Source organism: Sinocyclocheilus grahami, unplaced genomic scaffold (assembly GCF_001515645.1).
Source record: "Sinocyclocheilus grahami isolate Dianchi unplaced genomic scaffold, SAMN03320097.WGS_v1.1 scaffold132.1, whole genome shotgun sequence".
Lineage (NCBI taxonomy): Eukaryota > Metazoa > Chordata > Actinopteri > Cypriniformes > Cyprinidae > Sinocyclocheilus > Sinocyclocheilus grahami.
This window is the reverse complement of record NW_015505311.1, coordinates 1,089,526-1,109,529: the sequence shown is the minus strand read 5'-3', so window position 1 is coordinate 1,109,529 and position 20,004 is coordinate 1,089,526. Positions and strand designations below refer to the sequence as shown.

General features: G+C 34.2%; 2 protein-coding genes across 2 annotated transcripts in view; one reads left to right on the top strand and one right to left on the bottom strand.

Annotated features, from left to right (window-relative positions):
- Positions 1-4,282: 4,282 nt before the first annotated feature.
- LOC107590758 (synaptogyrin-3-like) lies at positions 4,283-9,346 on the top strand. Its single transcript, XM_016279664.1, has 4 exons — positions 4,283-4,439; positions 6,052-6,286; positions 7,150-7,295; positions 8,812-9,346. The coding sequence occupies exons 1-4, from the start codon at positions 4,338-4,340 to the stop codon at positions 9,028-9,030; spliced, it is 702 nt and encodes a 233-aa protein (XP_016135150.1). The 5' UTR covers positions 4,283-4,337; the 3' UTR covers positions 9,031-9,346.
- Positions 9,347-17,599: 8,253 nt separating this feature from the next.
- LOC107590735 (voltage-dependent T-type calcium channel subunit alpha-1H-like) overlaps positions 17,600-20,004 on the bottom strand; it is a 66,701-nt gene continuing 64,296 nt past the window's right edge. The window contains 3 exon segments of the mRNA XM_016279644.1: positions 17,600-18,586; positions 19,435-19,592; positions 19,676-19,832. Coding sequence (XP_016135130.1) covers positions 17,600-18,586; positions 19,435-19,592; positions 19,676-19,832 — 1,302 coding nt within the window.

Sequence of the window (20,004 nt, the reverse complement as noted above, 5' to 3'; positions counted from 1 at the left end):
GGAGCAAACACAATGAAGAGATATATAATTTTTGTTATACTATGGGATATCTACAACAGTAAAAGAACCAAAACCCCAGAAGACACTGAGCAAATAAATATAACAAACAATAGGGTAAAAATGACAAACAATTTCCATGTCTTCAACCTTTTTTATGTAAGGAAATCACGCTTTCTTTCTCCCGTTCTCTCTCGCAGACGCACACACAGTACAGACACGCACTGACGCACACACCCAGAGACGCTAACAGAAACTTGTTGTCAGAGCTGCGGCTGCCCCGCAAATTTATCAATAAAATAGTTTTGCATTTCTCAGTAGTGAAGTTCTTGAAGCAGTTCAACTTAAAGATTCGCTATTAGTAGACGCTGCTGCTGAACACTGCTCAGACGCACAGACGCAAGTATTCACACGCACTTAAGCTCTCTCTCTCTCTAATAACTGCGTTAGACTGCATTAATAACTGCTTTAGCCTACATATCAATGGCTCAAGCCTCTGTTATTAGCTCTAAAATGACGTTTTGGAATTTGCAAAGGAAGGTTTGGGATGAGGTGCGTAAAAAATTAGCTAGTTCAACACACATGATATTTCAGGACAGAAACATCAAATGTCTTGAAACAAATAATCTGAACAAGTGATGTGTGATTGTGACTCCAGGCCGTTAAAATTATTAGAGAAATAATGCACTCCCGAAGTGGTTATGTGACCACGTCGCCGCGCCTATTAATGGAATGGTCTTTCTCAGTTCTCAAACAAATTAAGAACTACATTCATTTTTTATTGACTGAAAGCAAGTGCTTATTGCAGAAAACACTGTAACGGTTTTCACTGATTAAGAAATAATTTTGTTTTGCTCGGTGGTAATATTAGGCCTATTATATTAATAGGGAAGGGGGGTCATTTGTTTTGCCTATGTCACGAAAAGAGGTAAATCCGGCCCTGTCTATATGACCTTATTATTTTTATTGTGATTATTAGGCTTATCATTATTGCTGATCACTGTTGTTGTGCTATGATATTGTAATATTTACCATTATATAATCAGAGGAGTATAGAAAAGTTTATGAAAGTGTCACTCCACAATACAATAGCAAAATATATAAATATGTATAGTTTTTTTATGTTACATTAATCAGTGTCTAGCACACCTTCCTAAGGAAAGCATATGGACCAGAAGACATTGCAGTTACTAAATGATATTTAGACAGACTTAAAGAAGTTCCAGATCTATGCTTGTGCTCTTATTATTTCAGTTATTTTGCCTTTAATGTAAATAAACATGTGCAAACAATATACTTGCTCTTGTGAATTTATTTTGATGTTAATTACATTGTGCGAGCTGTCTCTGTAACACCGTGGTTTATATACATGTTGCTGCTGATTGGGCGGACATTTTTGACACACCCACCAAACAAGAGAAAACGTATCTCAAACCCTGTTGCACACCGTTTCCAGGAAACATGTCGTTCAACCCGGAAACAGTAGCAAAACGTTGCGCATCGGTTTGAGCTTGAACGCGCCCCTGGTGCACGACCAAAATGTTGTCCACAACTTATATATATATATATAAGTTGTGGACAACATTTTGGTCGTGCACCAGGGGCGCGTTCAAGCTCAAACCGATGCGCAACGTTTTGCTACTGTTTCCGGGTTGCACACCGTTTCCAGGAAACATGTCGTTCAACCCGGAAACAGTAGCAAAACGTTGCGCATCGGTTTGAGCTTGAACGCGCCCCTGGTGCACGACCAAAATGTTGTCCACAACTTATATATATATATATAAAAAAAACTCTCGTCAAAACCGATGTTCGTTAATTAAAATTTAACTCGATTTAACTCTTTTATAACGTCGACTCGACTTCCTGGTGTTATGGAAGTTGCCATCTTTGATATCCACTGCTGTCACTACGGTTACAGGCAACCATGTCCTGAACAGAAAATAGTGTTAACAACATTGATTATTTGTTCATACAGCAGCTCGTATACTGTATGCAAGCTGTTGCGTTAAAAGGAATGTTTGAGAGTCACACTTGTTACTTGGTAAATGCGTTTATCAATCCTAAACACTAACAAAGACATCGACTTTTTACCACCTACTGTAATGGCGTAGGCCAGGGGTCGGCAACCCGTGGCTCCCGAGCCGCATGCGGCTCTTTCATCCCTCTGCGGTGGCTCCCTGTAGCATGGGTGTACAATACGTCGGGTCCCTCCGACTTTTAATAAAACCTAAACTCTTCCCATGCACTTTTTCTCGGGCAAGTGTGTTCACATAGAGGTTTTCAAGGGCTAATGTGTATAAATCTAGATTTAAATTAAAAGAGACAATATAGTCACGTCGTTTCGTATACGTTTTATTCTTAACCAAAACAATGTTAACATCACGGAGCGCTGAACACTCTCATGCGCTGTATGTTTCATTCATACTTGAAGCCGGAGGGCACTCTCGTACAGAAAACGGACTCATATGATAGAAGTAACTTTTGATGCCAGGAAATCCCTAATATGGACAAAGGCATCCCGCTATTGCTGTAGCTAAGCGGAATAACAAGCATAAACCTTAAGTGATGAAACGTAAAGACAATAAACGATTGCGATATGGTTTATTAAAAATGGAAAAAGTGTTTGTTGTATATAAACTATTATACTGATTATACAATCATAACCATACAATTGTCATTAGTAAAATATATATCAAAAATATTATAAAAGACAAATAATTGGTTATTGTCCAGCAGTGTATTTTATTTCGTAGCCAAGTAAAAGTAAGAGATAAGACATTTTTTTTGTCAATTAGACATACACAAATAAATATTATTAGGCCTATTATTATTATTATTATTATTACATTTGACATTTCTGTCCCCCTCACTTCTGAAATGATTGCTACTCCCCTGCCCCCTATAACATAACTGAATATAACACTTTAGCTCTATGTCGTTATCTTTATTTGGGGATCAAATATTTTGTGGCTCCACATTAATTTTATTAGGTGGGAAAGTGGACAAAATGGCTCTTTTGACGTTGAAGGTTGCAGACCCCTGGCGTAGGCTATCTAGGCCTATAGAGATGACCAGATGAACTATACCACAAAGGGACAAAAGTCAAACTTATGCTGCATTATATTTAACTTTATTTTTATTTCCTGCATTTATATACTCTAGCTAGGCCTGTAACGGCTTTCCAATAAGCCCCAATAGCTGGGTCAAAACAACCCAATAGCTGGGTCAAAACAACCCAATAACTGGGTTTGTCCCTTTTTAACACAGCACTGGGTTATATTTAACCAGTGTTGGGGAAAGTTACTTTTAAAAGTAATGCATTACAATATTGCGTTACTCCATAAAAAAGTAACTAATTACGTTACTTAGTTACTAAGTTACTTTTAATTACTTTTATGGAAAGTAATGCGTTACGTTACTTTTGCATTACTTTTTAAATCTGGACAGGGCTTGCTAGTTTGTTTTTAAAATAAAAAAGTTTTATTTTTGGCTAATTTAAAAGCCCTTTCACACCAAAAGTGAAACGAATAAGCCCCAGGCTGAAGGGAAAGTAAATTTAGAAGAAATTTCAACACACTTCAGCAATAAAAAACACACAAATGTTTGTCTAGAGTCATTTGTGCTTATTAGTACGGTTGAACTGGATAATCGAAGGTCAGAAGCAAAGACATTGGTTAATAGAATGGGATTAAATACATAAAGGATATTTGTGTTGTTTAACATTTAATTATTGCCGGTTTGCGTCATATTCCGAGTTGCATTATTTTTATTCATTTTGAGGAATACTGAATCTGTGTTTTTTTTGTGAGTGAGACGAATTAATGCATATTCATATTTATTTTAGAACTACAGTAACATCTTCTGATTTCTCTCAACATGGGGACAGGAGAGCTGTCAATCAATAAATGGGAAAACAAAGTAACTTGCGTTACTTATTTGAAAAAGTAACTCAGATATTCTCTTGTAAATTAAAAAGTAATCCGTTACTTTACTAGTTACTTGAAAAAGTAATCTGATTACGTAACTCGCGCTACTTGTAATGCGTTACCCCCAACACTGTATTTAACCAAACATTTTTTAGAGTGTACATGATATGGCATGGCGGGCCAAATCAAAATAGTAAAAAAAAAAAAGGTAAAATGCAGGGAACGGCCATTGAATCAATTAATCTTCTTCGTGAACTGCTTGGAATCTAAATGAATCAAAATCCCCACCATTAGTTAACACTGACAGGCGCGCGCTCGACTGTGGGTGTGCACGAAAGGCGCTCGTGAACGCGCTCAGCTCTTCTTCCGCAGAGTATCGCACAGCAGCAGTCAGCGCGTCACAGTGCTGGGAGGATGGATGGAGCGGCCTCGTTTGGAGCGGGCCGAGCCGGTTCGGCCTTTGATCTGATTGCGTTCATCAAACAGCCACAGACAATCCTAAGAGTCCTGGCATGGGTAAGAACAGCAATCTTCTATGAATTATGATTGACAGAATGATGCGAACGGTTCCCCTTTTAATGGTCAAGCGATTATTTTAACAAGGTTGATTTTCCGTCATGCGTTATACATTTTTATTGTTGTATATTTTCAGTTGTTAAACGCAATGATTAGGTGTTATTATAGGATGCTGTTATAGGATGCTGTCTTCTTTAGGTGGACGCACGCCAGATGTTGCTGTGGTTGTGACGCACGCATTGGTAGTGCCACATGTAGCCTAGCGATATTTGGGTTATTGTTCAAATATAGTGATGAATGTATGACTTTTATAATAATAATAGTAATAAACAGTGGTGATATTGAATGAAACAGACTTCAGCTATTTAATAAACTTCATAAAATCTTCATTCTGTCATTTATCTGGCGTTTTAATAAGAAACTTCAGAGAGTGTGAGAGACTGTGTGCACATGCTGATTTCCCTAACAAACTGAAAAAAAAATTGATTTACCGATGAATGTCATGTTCTCGTTTGGTTCTTTACATGTCATTGCTGTATACCAGATTGATTTGAGTCTGGTCAATAGTGTTTTTTTGCAGATTTGTCACTGTGTTGTTGTCACTGGTGTTATAACCCTTGCGTCATTCGTGCAATAAAATTACAGAATGAATAACAAAAGTCAAGATTCTTAAAAACAAAATGACAAAATATTTATGTCAGATCTCCTTAAATATTGTAAGCAGACAATTATTCTGTTTGTTTTTGTTGTTAATAGTAGTAGACCAAGGTATCAAAGCTGTATTACAATAACTATACTGTACAGTTTTGGCAAAAAAACGTTTAAAGCCACTGGCCATTCTCAGGAATGACAATGCACACGTGAGTTTAAACTATAAATGAACTTACTTTATTAACGGATGACTGATATGTTCATAAATGTACACCAATTACCAGATCCGTGCATAAGGGCAGAGGAAGATTTAACTGACTTTATTCAAGGCATGTTATTTAACATGACTGAATCAACCTGAGTACATTAGGTTACTTCAACAAAAGGGGGTCAGATGTAGGGCTTCGAGGCATATTTAGAGGCATGTTAGTTGCTTCTTGCTTTAACACAATGTTTTATCCAGCCAGCCAATAACCACAGCAGCTGTAACTGTTTCTGTGACGACTGTGTGATGTGATATATGCGTCAGTTTATGGGGCTTCATTGCCAAAAATAGCATATGGCACCACAATAACTGAGTGCTACTACTGATTTTCTCTTACTGTTGCTCCAAAACACACTAGACTGCACGTTGTGCACTTTTTTGGTGATCCTTTCATTCCCTTGGCATCTGTTTGAGTGGGTGTGGTTGTGCGTGATCTGTTGCATTAGTGAGAATTAGCCACATTTTCTCCCTGAGGTGTAAATTAAATTCTTTCCTGGGAAATGCATAACACGGCATCGATAAAGAGAATGGTGTGTCACCTCCATTTAGCATGTATAGTATAAGAGACGAAAAGCTTCACTTAGATGCCTTCTGAGAATGCAATTAATTTAAGGGGTTTTATTAATTTAACACCAGGGATGAGGTTTATATACCTATTTCTGTGACTCATGTCGTTTTTTCACTGTCTCTCTCCAGATCTTCTCCATGGCGGTCTTTGCTTCTATAATAAATGAGGGCTATGTGAATATGGGCAGCGAGCGACTGCACTGTGTCTTTAATAAGAATGCAGACGCTTGTAACTACGGCATCACTATAGGAATTGTGGCTTTCTTAGCAAGCGTCTTCTTCCTGGCCCTGGACATCTACTTCCCCCAGATCAGCAGTGTCAAAGACAGAAAGAGAGCAGTGCTGTTAGAGATGGTTTTTTCAGGTAAAAATGTTCAGTCATAAATCATTGTGATTTTATGAATGAAAATAATTAGTTTATTCTGATGCAGTTACAGTAATGTCCAGTCAGTGATTTTAAATGCATACATTTATGTGCAGTGATGACCACTCAAAGCCAATTTAAAATATGCTTTTTTAAAATGTATTTATTTATTTTATTTTATTTATTAAAATATTTTTATAACAGTTTTGTCATTACTCTACAGCTTCACAAAGAGTGAGAAGTGAGTAGTACAGGCTGTCATAGCAATGAACCATTTAGAACATTTTCATGATGAAATGGCTGGGGAGATGCATTTTTCTACTATTACTATACTATTATTTTTTTATTGTTACTATCATTGTTAAATGTATTATTTTAGATGCTATTATTGTTTTTATTAATATTTTAAATTAGTTTTAATTTCTTATATTTTCCATTTTCATTTCATTGTTTGTCATTTTTATTAGTTTTTATTTTATTATTATTATTTTTTTAAATATGTCTATAGTTTTTTTTATTATTTGTTATTTCAGTTTTAGTTATTTTAATACATCAAGTTAAAATGAAAAATGTTGCCTTGTCAACTAGCTGAAATAAAAAAGTAAGTTTTTATATTTTATTTTATTTTATTTCAGTTAACCTTTATTTTATTTCAAGTAACATATATGGTATATATGATACTATAATACTATTAATCCATAATACGATTATAATCCTGATTTTTCTATAGACCAAATTGCTGAAATTGTCAGTATTTTTGTACGATAATGTAGCATGTACCTGAAAAAAAAAAATCTAAATTCAGTTTTTTGAATACTATATTTGCTATTTCCCTCATACATTTTCCAATCTCCTCTCTTTAGGATTCTGGACGTTCCTTTGGTTTGTAGGATTCTGCTTTTTGGCCAGTCAGTGGAGTCATACGTCCCCTAAGGAGTTGCCGCTGGAGCAGGCATCAGACGCAGCACGAGCAGCTATTGCCTTCTCTTTTTTCTCAATCCTAACCTGGGTAAGTCACTCCACCTTCCTATAGATGCTTTACACAATCACAATTACGTGCATATTTGACCGCCAGCATTTGTGTTTCAGGCGTATCTATGTCTGCTAGCAGTGCACAGGTTTAAGAACACTGCCTTTATGGAGGATAAGCAGAGGCTTTTGTCCAAACAGCCTAATACTCTTTCAGTAGTGTAGATGTAACTTTCCTATACTACTGTCAAATGCACACTAAACTATGCTTTTCTGACAGTAGTACAAAGTGCTATGAATATGGTCAATACACTCTCAGAAAAAGGGTACAAAACCTAAGGTATAAATATGTACACTTTAGGTATTAATATGTACTTATCAAGTACTAATATTTACCTTTAAGGTACTAATATGTACCGTTTAGGGGTAAATAAGGGACAAAGATTGACCTTTTAGCTCAGTCTTTTTGTATGTGAGGGTACCGTCCAAGTGACAGCATTTTCTCCCGAGAGTGTACAGTGTATGCACTTTATAATAACCTAGATTTATAAGAAACATAATAAATCTCTAAAACTTAAAAGCACAAGAATAATGTGTCATAAATATTGGCATATTCATACTTTGCATATAAGGATAAAACCAAGTACTAACATTTCTATTTCTATTAACCTACACTATATTTGTTTACATACATATTTTAATGATAGACATATTTATCTGCCATGACAATTATTCAGCCAATATTTTAAGATTTTGAGATAATAATTGTTCCCACTTGGCCAGTTATCAAAAGTGGTCAATTTCAATGTTAAAAAGTGATTTTAATTAATATAGTGTCAAATAAGTGTTAGATTTTGTTTAAAACAAATTATTACATTTTTACAGTAATTTTACAGTTTTTCTTTTTTTTTTTATCAAATAAATGCAGCCTTGATTAACATAGGGGACATATTTTCAAAAACTTTACTGCCCCCAAACTTTTGAACAGTAGTGTATATGTACACAGACATTTGGCCAATGCATGTACTGTAGATGTATGACTATGGCATGTATTATGACACAATATGATCACTGTAAAAGCTGAAAGAATTTCCTTGGATAAAAATATCTACCTTTAACCTACCTCGGTTTTTTTTTTCTCTTTAACTTTGCTGTAATTTGGGAGCATTTTGAAGCAATATATTTTAGTCAGAGTAGACAATATATGTAATTTTATAATATTCAGTTTACAAAAACTCCAGCAAAACATGTACAATTAGATTGACTTTTTTTCAGGCACACAACAACACAGGCTCTGCTTCCCTCCCATTTACATTGCATTATATATTGCATATTGTGTACTCTGATTAAAGTCATTTATAGCTATAAGAATGAACTTCTACTCTAGCTCTAGTAAAGACAGAAATCATTCTTCTGGTGTGTGTATACTGTAACTTGGTTAACTCAAGCATTCTAACTAACTCTTGCTACTATGTTTGATACATCATGAGCGTGATTGTCTTTCTCACTAACATGCTAATCAGACTAATGTGCATTATCCTGGTTATCCTGACTAGGCGGGCCTTACAGTGTGCGCTGTTCAGAAGTTCCTGCTCGGTACTGACTTGACACTGTTCACCACTGAGCACATGGGAGGCCAGCCGCCCAAGCAGCCGTACCCCTCCAACGACGTAATCGGTCAGACCACCATCCCTGTCAACGCTTACCAGAGTCCACCGCTCATCGAAACTGTGGAGACCCGCCCCCCTGGATACAACATCCCACCTGCATTTTAATCCACAACCAATCAGAAGTCAAGGAATATAGCAGCGCTAAAGGACAGAGTATAGACTGCCGTCAATGTTAGCTAAATGTAAATGTATCGTATCTCAATTTAGTAGCGGGTTGGCGAGGGGATGATGCTCACCTCTGTAATCAACACTATAATACAGTCTGATAATGTAGTCTCACTTTAAAGCAAAGATGGATGTTTTGGGTTGATTGTCATTGGCTACCCAAACGTTTTACATTCAGCTAAAAAATGATCGTCAAAATCACCATGTCCTTCTTATTTAGTAAAGCAATTTATTATTTTTGTTTATTTAAAGAAATGAAAAATAATTAAAGGTGCACTAAGTATTGGCTGTTGCATCATGCAAAAGCAGAAGTTTTTTGGTGAATAAATAATGACTAAATCTAAATTATGACTAATTCTATGAATTATGAATTGGTCAATGCTTATTAAAAATAATTTTCATTAATTGAAATAAGGTAAGTTGATTAAATAAAATCTAAATATTACATGAAAAACTTAAAAATGTAAAAAATATAAGCGAAAATTTGAAATGCTGGCTTGGCAACTAACTGGAAAAAAATTTCAGTTGAAGTACCAAAATTACTAAAACAGAAAACTACTGAAATAAGAATTAATTCATGCTATATATATAAAATGAAAACTGAAAATATAAAAACAAAAGCTAATTCAAAATATTAATAAATACTATAATAATAAATAACACTAAACACTGTTTTTGGCAAATAATTTATAAATAAAACAGTTTTTCTTTTTATACCACTAACATGAGTGGCATCATATTTCATATTCAAAATTTTTTAAATATTTTACAAAAACACTATTCACTCTTTCAGGGTACAACTTTCCAAATTGCAAACATTACTTGATGCACCTTTAAGTATAATACTTTTTTAATTAAAATATATTTTTTATTATTTTTGTGTTTCTGATTTTCAAATAATACCATCTTGGTACAGCTGATTGTCAGCCACACCAAACGATACATGACATCAATGTTTACTGCAGTTAAATCAGTTCTGTCCATGTCATTTGTGTCACTTTTTGCTGTTTTTTGTTAAGAGAGAATTTGTCAATTTTGTTTAAAAGTACTTAAAGTATGACACTACAAAGAGAGAGTGAGAAATATTGAGAAATGGTGAAGAGAATGAGTAAAGAATGTGTGTGTGTGTGACGGACTCAAGCAGTCAGAGACATGTTGCGGATGAGATAACTGAGATTACTGGAACAGATTGTTTACTTTGACAAGCATACTTTGCATATGCGTGTGTGTGTGGTGGGTGGGTGGGTGGGAATGCGTGTACTTGCTCTAATTTTGTCTAATTGCATGATATGGTAAAATGCCACAAATTCCCACAGAAGCAGAGATATAATTGTTATATTTTGTCAATGGAAGAAGTTACAGTGGTTATTAAAGTCTTTAAGGTGACATATACAGTACTACGAGGTCCTGAATAAAGATGAACCGGTACAATGAACCAGACTGCTGGATGACACCATTATTGTGTGCTGTGATTCAAAGGCTCGTATCATGTTCCTTGTGACATTACAAGCCAAGAATACACTTCAAAATGACAAAACTCTGTTCCACAGATGAAGAAAAATAAAGGAATGCAGGTTTTGATGGTGAGTAAATAATGACAGAATTTTCATTTTTGGTTGAACGATCACTTTAATTCTTAGGTTATTCTGAGAGAAGGTGGAAAACTGTAATCTATTTTATGACTGTGGCCAGTGTTACTGTATAAACTAACACTAAAACTATGATCATTTTTGCTAATTGAAATAAAGCTGAAATAAATAAAATAGCAATATTACATGAAAGACCGGGAAACTAATTTGATCGAAATACCAAACTTTCTAAAAAACAAATACATTAAAGCTATATAGAAATATAAAAATGAAATTAAATATAAAAGCATGAAACAAAATTACTAAACTTAAATGAAAACTGAAAATATCAACATAAATGCTAATTTAAAATATCAATAAATACTATTAATTATAATGACATTAATTATGAGATGAATAAAAATCGTTTTTGTTAAAACTGAAATCTTGAAAGCTCAAATAAAATATAAATATTACATGAGAAATTGGAAAATGTTTGGAAAATATGGAAATTAAAATAGGAAATGTTATCTTAGCAACTAACTTTTAAAAAAGGTAAGTTGAAGTACTAAAATTAATAAAACTAAAACAAATAAAAATAGATTAAAACTATGTTATTAGAAATATTAAAATAGTAATAAAAATTATTATTATTGTTGAATAATAATAATTCATTGTTCATTGTTGAATAAAGTCGTTTTTTTTTTTTTGGGGCACAAAAAGTATTCTCGTAGCTTCGTATAATTGCAGATGAACCACTGATGTCACATGGATTATTTTAAAGATCTCCTTGCTACGTTTCTGGACTTGGGAACATTTCAGTTGCGTTGCTGTCTATGCAGGGTCAGACAGCTCTCAGATTCCAGCACAAAATATCTTAATTTGTGTTCTGAAGATGAACGAAGGTCTTACGGGTTTGAAACGACATGAGGGTGAGTAATTAATGACAGAATTTTCATTTTTGGGTGAACTAACCCTTTAATTTAGGCAAAAGGCCTTCTTTCATTGACACATATTTTTATTATTTTTAATATTACTTTTATTGTTGAAGTTATTTTAAGCCCTATTTTGTACCCTATTATTGGAAACTATTTGTTATGTGCATTTTGCCCTGTTTACACGCTGATCTGTCTCTTAAAGTTTCACACATAGTGGCGATAGATTAGTCTACAGGCATTGAGAGCAAAATAGAACTCGTTTCAAGTAGTTAACAGTCTCTAACAGTTTAATGTCCATAGTTTTTCAACAGAATGTATCTTAATGACACTCATTGGATGCTCTCATCTCTAGATGCACCCAAAAGCATCAAGAAGCAGTCAAACAGCATTCTGGATCTCACACTGCATACATGACACATATCCTGACCTTAGTACAGTAGCGATTCTCAGTTATATTTAGCAGCCCTTGGTTTACTCAAATTGCTCCATCATAATAATAATAAAACACACTTTTAAAGATGAATATGTATTTGCATGAGAATGAGTCAACTGTAATCAATCAATCATGTTTGCGGTTGTGTTTTGTTTCACACTTAAAAATCTAAATTTTAACCCCGGGTTAACATATTACTTTTTTTTTTCAATAACTGTTTATTTATCTGTGGAAATGTGGGCCTGTACACTACCATTCAAAACTTTGAGGTGGGTAATTTTTTTTTTAAAGAAATAATTTATGCTCACCAAGGCTGATCAAAGCATACAGTAAAACAATAATTTTTTAAAATATTTTTACCATTTTCTATTTTAAAATGTAATTTATTCCATTGATGGCAAAGCTGAATTTTCAGCATCATTACTCCAGTCTTCAGTGTCACATGATCCTTCAGAAATCATTCTAATATGCTGATTTACAGCTCAGAAAAACATTTAGTCTTGTTATCAATGTTGGCAACAGTGCTGCTTAAAATTTTTTGTGGAAACCGTGATACATTATTTGATGTCAAAGTGTGAATGTTATTAACCCAGGGCCTTAATCTGGGGTTTAAAAGAGTAGTTAACCCAGGGTTAAGTGGGAAAAGCCCATATTTAGCTTCATGCAGGGGAAAGATGCACATCTGCCTTTATGTGAGGAAATGACCCAGGCAGTAAACAAGCTTTACGTTGTTGTAAATACTGCAACACTGACAAGAATGGAAATTTGAATGCTATTCATTGTGTCTGGATATCTAAACAACTCTGCTAAAATATACATGTTTATGGATTACGTACGGTTGAATTCAGTACTTGATGGGCCAAAACACAAATGTTATTAATCCAAAATAAGTGTGAGCATTCATTCTAGCCCATTTCTTTGAAAGTCTCTGTGCTTGTGCAAGGAAAAAAATAAAAAATAAATTGCTTGATCAAAAGTCTACATGAAGCATGTTAGTGGAATACAGTTCAAAAGAAAAGAAAAAAACACTTCCATTACTTTATCATTTTAAATTTATATAAAAATGTGTTTACATTAATGCTCTTACAAAGAAAGTCAAAGGGGAAAAATATTTCAGAAGGTTTAAAGAAAAAGTATTTTCTGCACAAGATTAAAGTTGTAAATATGTCAATTTGAAAAATTATTTACATTTTGAATGAATACATTAATTAATATTTTTTAAGTGTATTTTTTTATAACATGTATGTCTTTCCATTGTTTCTTTTATTTGACCTAGTTTTCAGTTTGTATAGTTAATTGATTATTTCCCACCTTTTTCTGTTCTCCCTCGTTACACCTTGTTATTTAGGCCCTGTGTTTCCTGAGTTCTGTGTCCGGTATTGTGTTTATATGGTTGTGTTGCACGTGTTCCCAGAAGTTATCTCCTGGTGTTTCCTCTGTGTTGAAATAAAATAGTGTTTTTGAATTCTCCTTGTGCTTGCATGTTCAACACGTGACCAAAATAAGATTTTTTTGAAGCTGTAAAAAAAAAAAAACACGTACTGGAGTATGTTGTAAAAGAAAATACTATTTCAGATTAATTATATTTCAATATTTAATTTCTGCTTCAAAATTTCACATTTACTTGTTCAATGTGTTACTTGCCATTTTTTTGTATTTCTTTTGTGAAATTTACTAGCAGTTTCTGAGGGAAAATTGTTTCAAAATAAACCCTACACCATTTTTTTTTCTCAGTGTATTTAACAGGAGATGAAAAATTGGATATAATTTCTAGGGCTGTCAGTCGATTAAAATTTGTAATCTAATTAATTACATGATGTTTCGATTAAGGAATCTAATTAATCACAATTAATCGGAAAATAAATTTGACTGTGAAAATACCCACAAAAGATTATTTAAAGCTATTTTTGTGTTAAATAAGAAAGTATCAAGTAGACATTACAAATTGTAGAGTTTTGTTACCAACAGTCTTCAAAATTCATTCAGGTTTGAGTAAATGATGACAGAATTAGATTTTTTTTGGTGAACTATTCCTTTAATGGTATTATTATTATTTTAAATTAAATAATACTCTAAATAAGAAAATAAATCTGCCAGCAGGTGGCGGTAAATGTCTTCATTCGATTCGTTCAAACGGCTGATTAATTTAGGAATTCAGTAAACGACTCTCTTTATGAATGGGCCTTTGAATCATTGATTCACAAGATTCGTTCAAAAAGCGGATTCATTCAGAAACTAAACACTGCTGTGTTGCTTGGAGATGCAACAGTTCTGCTGTGGCTTTAAAGGTAATATATTCTCTGCAAAATTGAGCAAAAACATAAGATTCTGTTTAAAATATAACACAATATCAACTTCTTTTTTACTGAACTGTTGTATAAAATCACATTTAAACTCGTGATATTCAGGACAAAAATCACTCATGTGATATTGATCTCGCTCATATAAATATGAGACAAAAACTCATACAGGGGCATTTTTTGTCCCAATAGATTTAATTTTAGAGCATAACTGCATTTATGGAGTTGTTGCCCTGCATCATGTTTGTCAACAGTCAACTGTATGAAATACAAGATGACTTACAGGTCTGGGGGCGGGGCCAGTACGTTAACTGCATTAAAATATTTTAATCGCGTTCATTTTTCATAACTAATGAATTAAGTTAACGCGTTAAACTGACAGCCCTAATAATTTTATTACACTACTGTCATGTTGACACATAATGTTTAAGTCTCGTGACTATAGTTTCTATAGTCTGTTTTATCCTGCTGCAATGCTTTTCCCCATAGACTTCCACTGTATCACTGTACACACAACTGAGGAACAAACCAAAATGATTTTCTGTGTTAATCTGCAGCACAGATGTAGAACTTGAACCCGGAACATTCCTTTAATATGTTTCTTCCTGAAGGCCAATAACATGTAAAATTCTGACCCTTTACAAAAGAATCACATGCCACACAGATATACAATAATAATTTCATTCATTCAGCTACACAATCTGCATTATGAAACATGCATATGTTTCAGCTAAAATATTTCTATGTGTCATAAACTTACTCTGTAAGACAACAGGGCGTTACAATTAGGGTATAACTTTAAAGTTAATTAATCATACGAGAGAAGGGTTTGTTTGAAGATGAGACATAGTGCTGCCATTTAACCCTCAAGTTCTATCGAGATTGACTTGCTAATAATAACAACTTAAAAATTTGCTAATTTCCCTTCAAATTATTTTATTCTTTTACTCTGACCTAGTCAAAACAGATATAATTGAAGCCTTTAAAACCCTCTGTTTTAACATAAATTTGGCATGCACATTGACAGCTGAATATTATCTAGTACATGTTTTTTTATTTATGTTTGGGGTGAAAATCTGTTGGAAAAAGATTTTTACAATTTCTTAACAAATCTTGAGTGTTTTTTTTTTTTTTTACCAGCGCAAGATAGAAATGTAATATTTAAAAAAGCAAAACTACACTTCTGTATGATTTGAGGTGTCATTCATGTCTGTCACACAAACGATGAATGACAATTTGTGTAAAAAAAAAATAATTCAGGTCATGGCTCATGTGTTTTTTTTTGCAGTGAAATCATTACTCAATTTGATAAAGTAAACTTACGAATAATTGTTATATTTTTAGTAATATTTCAAGATGAACATTTACTGACTGAAGCAACTATGGTTTACTTGATTATTAATACATAATTTTTTGAAAAATATGTTAAGATGTGAGTATCAGATATGATACATCGGGCTTTTGAGGAACATTTGTTCATACAATGTCTCAATGTTCACTGTATTGCATTGCATTATATGTTTTGCTCCCACAATAAAAAACTACAGAGCTTTGATCATAAACCTATGCATTTATATTAGTGCTGTCAAAATGAATGCGTTAACGCATATCATTTTTTTTTTATTTAATGAGTTAAAAATATTTAATGCAATTAACGCAGGGGCGAAGCTAGGGTTAGCCACCCCACTCACAACTGCTGCTTCTGGTTACAGGTGAAGAGGGAGCTTCAGTAGAACAACAGTGAACTGCGGTCAGATGAGATGTTGTCAGGCCATATGTCAGTAAAAACCAAATTTCCTGTCCTGTCAGCCGTTATACTGTGCTCGTAGCACGTGCTCTTCAATTGCACACACAAACGTGACTGTGCGCTCTGTATATTATATCATGTTAAAGTGCAAAATAAACTACGAGCATGCAATGTCGTAGTTATGTCGTCTGTTAGCCTAAGTCATGAAGTTACCAAAAAGGCCATTAAAGCTGCCTTAAAACTGTGCATGCATGTACAGTATATGAGTCAGATTTAAGAACATGTCTCTGAAATGCAGCGGTTTTAAAAACTGTCCTTGATACCCCAGCACTGTCTCCCTCATTCAATTCCTCAGGAACACACCCAATTCAACTCGTCAGCTCATTACTAGAGACTTTAAGAGCTGAAGTGGGTCAGAAAAGGTAAAGAGTTGTGAGAAAATACGATGCGTGTCAGATCCGCGTCATGTTCAGTAGCAGCAGATCTTAAAGCAGCCAAAATAACCTAATAACTCAACTGCTGTCATGTCTGTTAATCAAAGAACAAAAGAAAAGGAGGAAATCAATAACTTTTGTAGCTTTAAGGATTCATCTATATTTAATGTAGAATTTAGAATGCGATAACTATATTCAATTTCTGTATATTTCCTACTTGCTGAAGGGCACAGGTAGCTAAATATGACATGTATTATAATGGGTTTATGTGAAGATTGCTTTAAGTTCACTTAAATTAGATTAAAGTCTAATAAATGTTAAAATTGATAGCTCTCAATTATACTGTAATGTTGAATGGCTATAATCAATGGTTAAATATTAGGGGAAAAAAACGATTTCATAGAGACATCATATAGTATTGGTATCAGTCATAAGAAAAGATGCCAATAGACAAATATTAAAAATATACTGTCTTTATGTTGTTTCTACATTAATTTGAAGATTGAATGTGAAATTATTGCAATATAAAAGTAAATTTAAAAACTTTAATGTTAGGTGGGATTAATCACGATTAATTTCAGAAAAAATGTGATTAGTTATTTTTTTAAATCGATTAACAGCACTAATTTAGATATCAAATATGATACTCAACAAAAAACACATATGCAAACTTTTTTTAGATTTTTGTTTTCATATTTTCTCTAAAGGTTCAATAAACTTCCAAAAACTATATATATATTTTTTCAAAATATTATTCTTTTGCCAGGCTTTACAGAACAACTTTAAATAACACTTTTTTTGGCTATTAAATTATCAACCATTCAGGCCCCAAACAAAATATGAGGGTTAAATTTGCACCATCATGTACAGTAATCATATGCCACAATGCAACATGTTTCTGTGATAAAACGTCACAATATCAACGTGTGTGATGAACACTAATAAAAGTTCCCTAATCAATATGATCAGGCAAAAAAACATCAGTTCCATCAGAAACACATTTGCATACTTTTGCCGACACTACCTCTTCCTGTTATTAAAATGCTTCGCGAAGAGGCAGAATGCGTAAGTGGCTTCCTGCACAGTCGCCTAGGCAAACGAATCCTCATTTCCTGGATCCCTAGTGCTGGCCATTCTGACCAATACCTTCTTCCTGAGTGGAGTCTGAGCTGCATCTCCCATGACCCTCGAACGGGCCTCAGGAGGGAAGGAGTGCGTCGACTGGTCACTATCTGAAAGCAGTTTTGACAGGCTGCTCAGCGAACATACATCCGATTGGTCAAAAAAGAATTGTGGGAGGGGCAAATGACTTGGCAAAAGAGGTTCATCCTGCATATCAGGAAGTTCTATGGACTCCCGTGGTAGTGCGGAATCGAAGGACGGTGTCCGCCGTCTTAGGACTGTGCTATGCTCCTGACTGACCGCTGGCGAGAGAAACTCTGCATCAGTAGGAGGGTCGATGGAGATGCACGGCGGGCTCATTTTCTCCTTCTTGGGCATTGGAGAAGGTCCAGGTGATGGTGAAATTGGCTTCTGCTGAAGCAGTAACTCTTCCCCGTGCGTCGAGTGACGCCGAGGGATGTGGAGTTGAGATAGGAAGCCATTATTTTCCATACTGTTGTACTTCCGTAGACTTTGAGCGCTGGTATCCGGTTGGCGGGCCGCCCCACTGTGCAAGGGTTCATAAGAGGACAAATTATGGCTGCGTGCCACACGCTGAGAGGCTCTTCTTTGGGTAATGTTCATGTTGAGTAGGACCACCTCATCCGAATCCTGTAGTTTGGTTTGTATGCGTGTTATTTCAAGAGGTTTTATAGATTGCGTCTTGTACGCGGCCTGTCGACAGGGGATGCTGCGCTGGCTGTACACAGGTCTGCTTGTTTGTACGCTCGCTGTCCGGTTGCGGAGGGGAGGAGGGGGTGAGGCCTGGGGCGAACAGGGGGCAGATCCACCGGTGAGGGGAATGCTGGGTACATTAAGATGAAGATTATCAATGGAGCAGGGCTTGCTCGGGATGTGTAAGGTTTCTCTGGAGTCAGTGTTTGTGGAATCAGTTGAGTCACTCTTTATTGCTTGCTGCAGGTAAAAACAGATGTAAATACACACATTTAAAAATGATTCATTATATGACAATTTTGAATGCTATTTTTAATATAATGCAAAATAGATTTAATCTATTTATTTAAAACATATTTAACTTAATACCTAATTTAATACAAAATAATATTAAATATATTTTAATTGAATATAGATTAAATTATGTATTCTTTCATTACATATATTTATGTTATTTTTTATATTATTAATTATATCTTAATTTAGATTATAGGTTAAATATGTTTTAAATAAACAGATATTTATTTACATTTTATACAAAATAAATTTTTTCTATATATAAATATTTGATATTATTTTATATTAATTTAGATAGATTAAACACTAATTAACAAAATTCTATATATTTTTGTGTGTAATATTTGATGTAATTATATATATATATATATATTTAGTTACAATTACATAAGAGTTATATCATTATATTAAATTATATTAAATTAAATAAATACATCATCAATAGTGTATATAGTTACAATTAAATTTGAATTATATTATTAGCATAACAATTAGCATGATTTTCAGAATGTTTTAGTATTTGGTTTGTCTCTCTTTTGCTTTGATGACAGCAGCCTAAACCTTTGTGTAAAGTTTGTGTAAAATCTGATGATAATGTTCTCAGCCTGATTTGAGATTTGATCCAATGCAAGTAAGAACATCTGTTTTTTTGTATAAATGTTCACTTGATCAATGTCACAATTCTTGTTTCATTAGTGACAAAGCATTTCATTGTAAATGTCTAATAGATGTAATCTGTTGTCATCCCTAGTATAAACAAATAGTCATGAGGATGAGAGTTGCTGCAGTACCTGTCTCCGCAGGGCTCTGAAGGCATTTCTAGATCTTGCTCTTTGATTTAGAGGGTGGGGACCAGGAATGGAGGCCAGGTTTGTCTGAGATGCAGTTCCTGGAACCTGCATTACGGCACTATCTTCAAAGGGCTGGGTGCCGAGTGAGAGAGAGGAGCCTAAAGAATACACAGACAGCTTTAGTCATATTCTCTCTCTGCACGTGTGCCATGACCAGTAAAAATTGGCTTTGTTTTGTCACCTGGTAGTGTAGAGTCCTGTTTGGAGAATCTCTCCTGAATGGACCTATATACAGGCTTAACAGGATAGAGCATGTAACTGTCATTAGGTAAGGACAGCACCCGTGATATAGATGGCCTGCTAACTGTCAGGAATTTGCCATAATTGGGGTCTTGGCCCTGTAAACACAACAAATGTATGTAACAAACAGTAACGTTTTTCAGTTGCTTAAAAGCAGGCTTGAAGACACAACATATTCTTAAAAAAACTGCAATATTTATATAATAATAATAATAATAATAATAATGACAATTATTATCATATAAAAATTACATATTGCAATATTATATA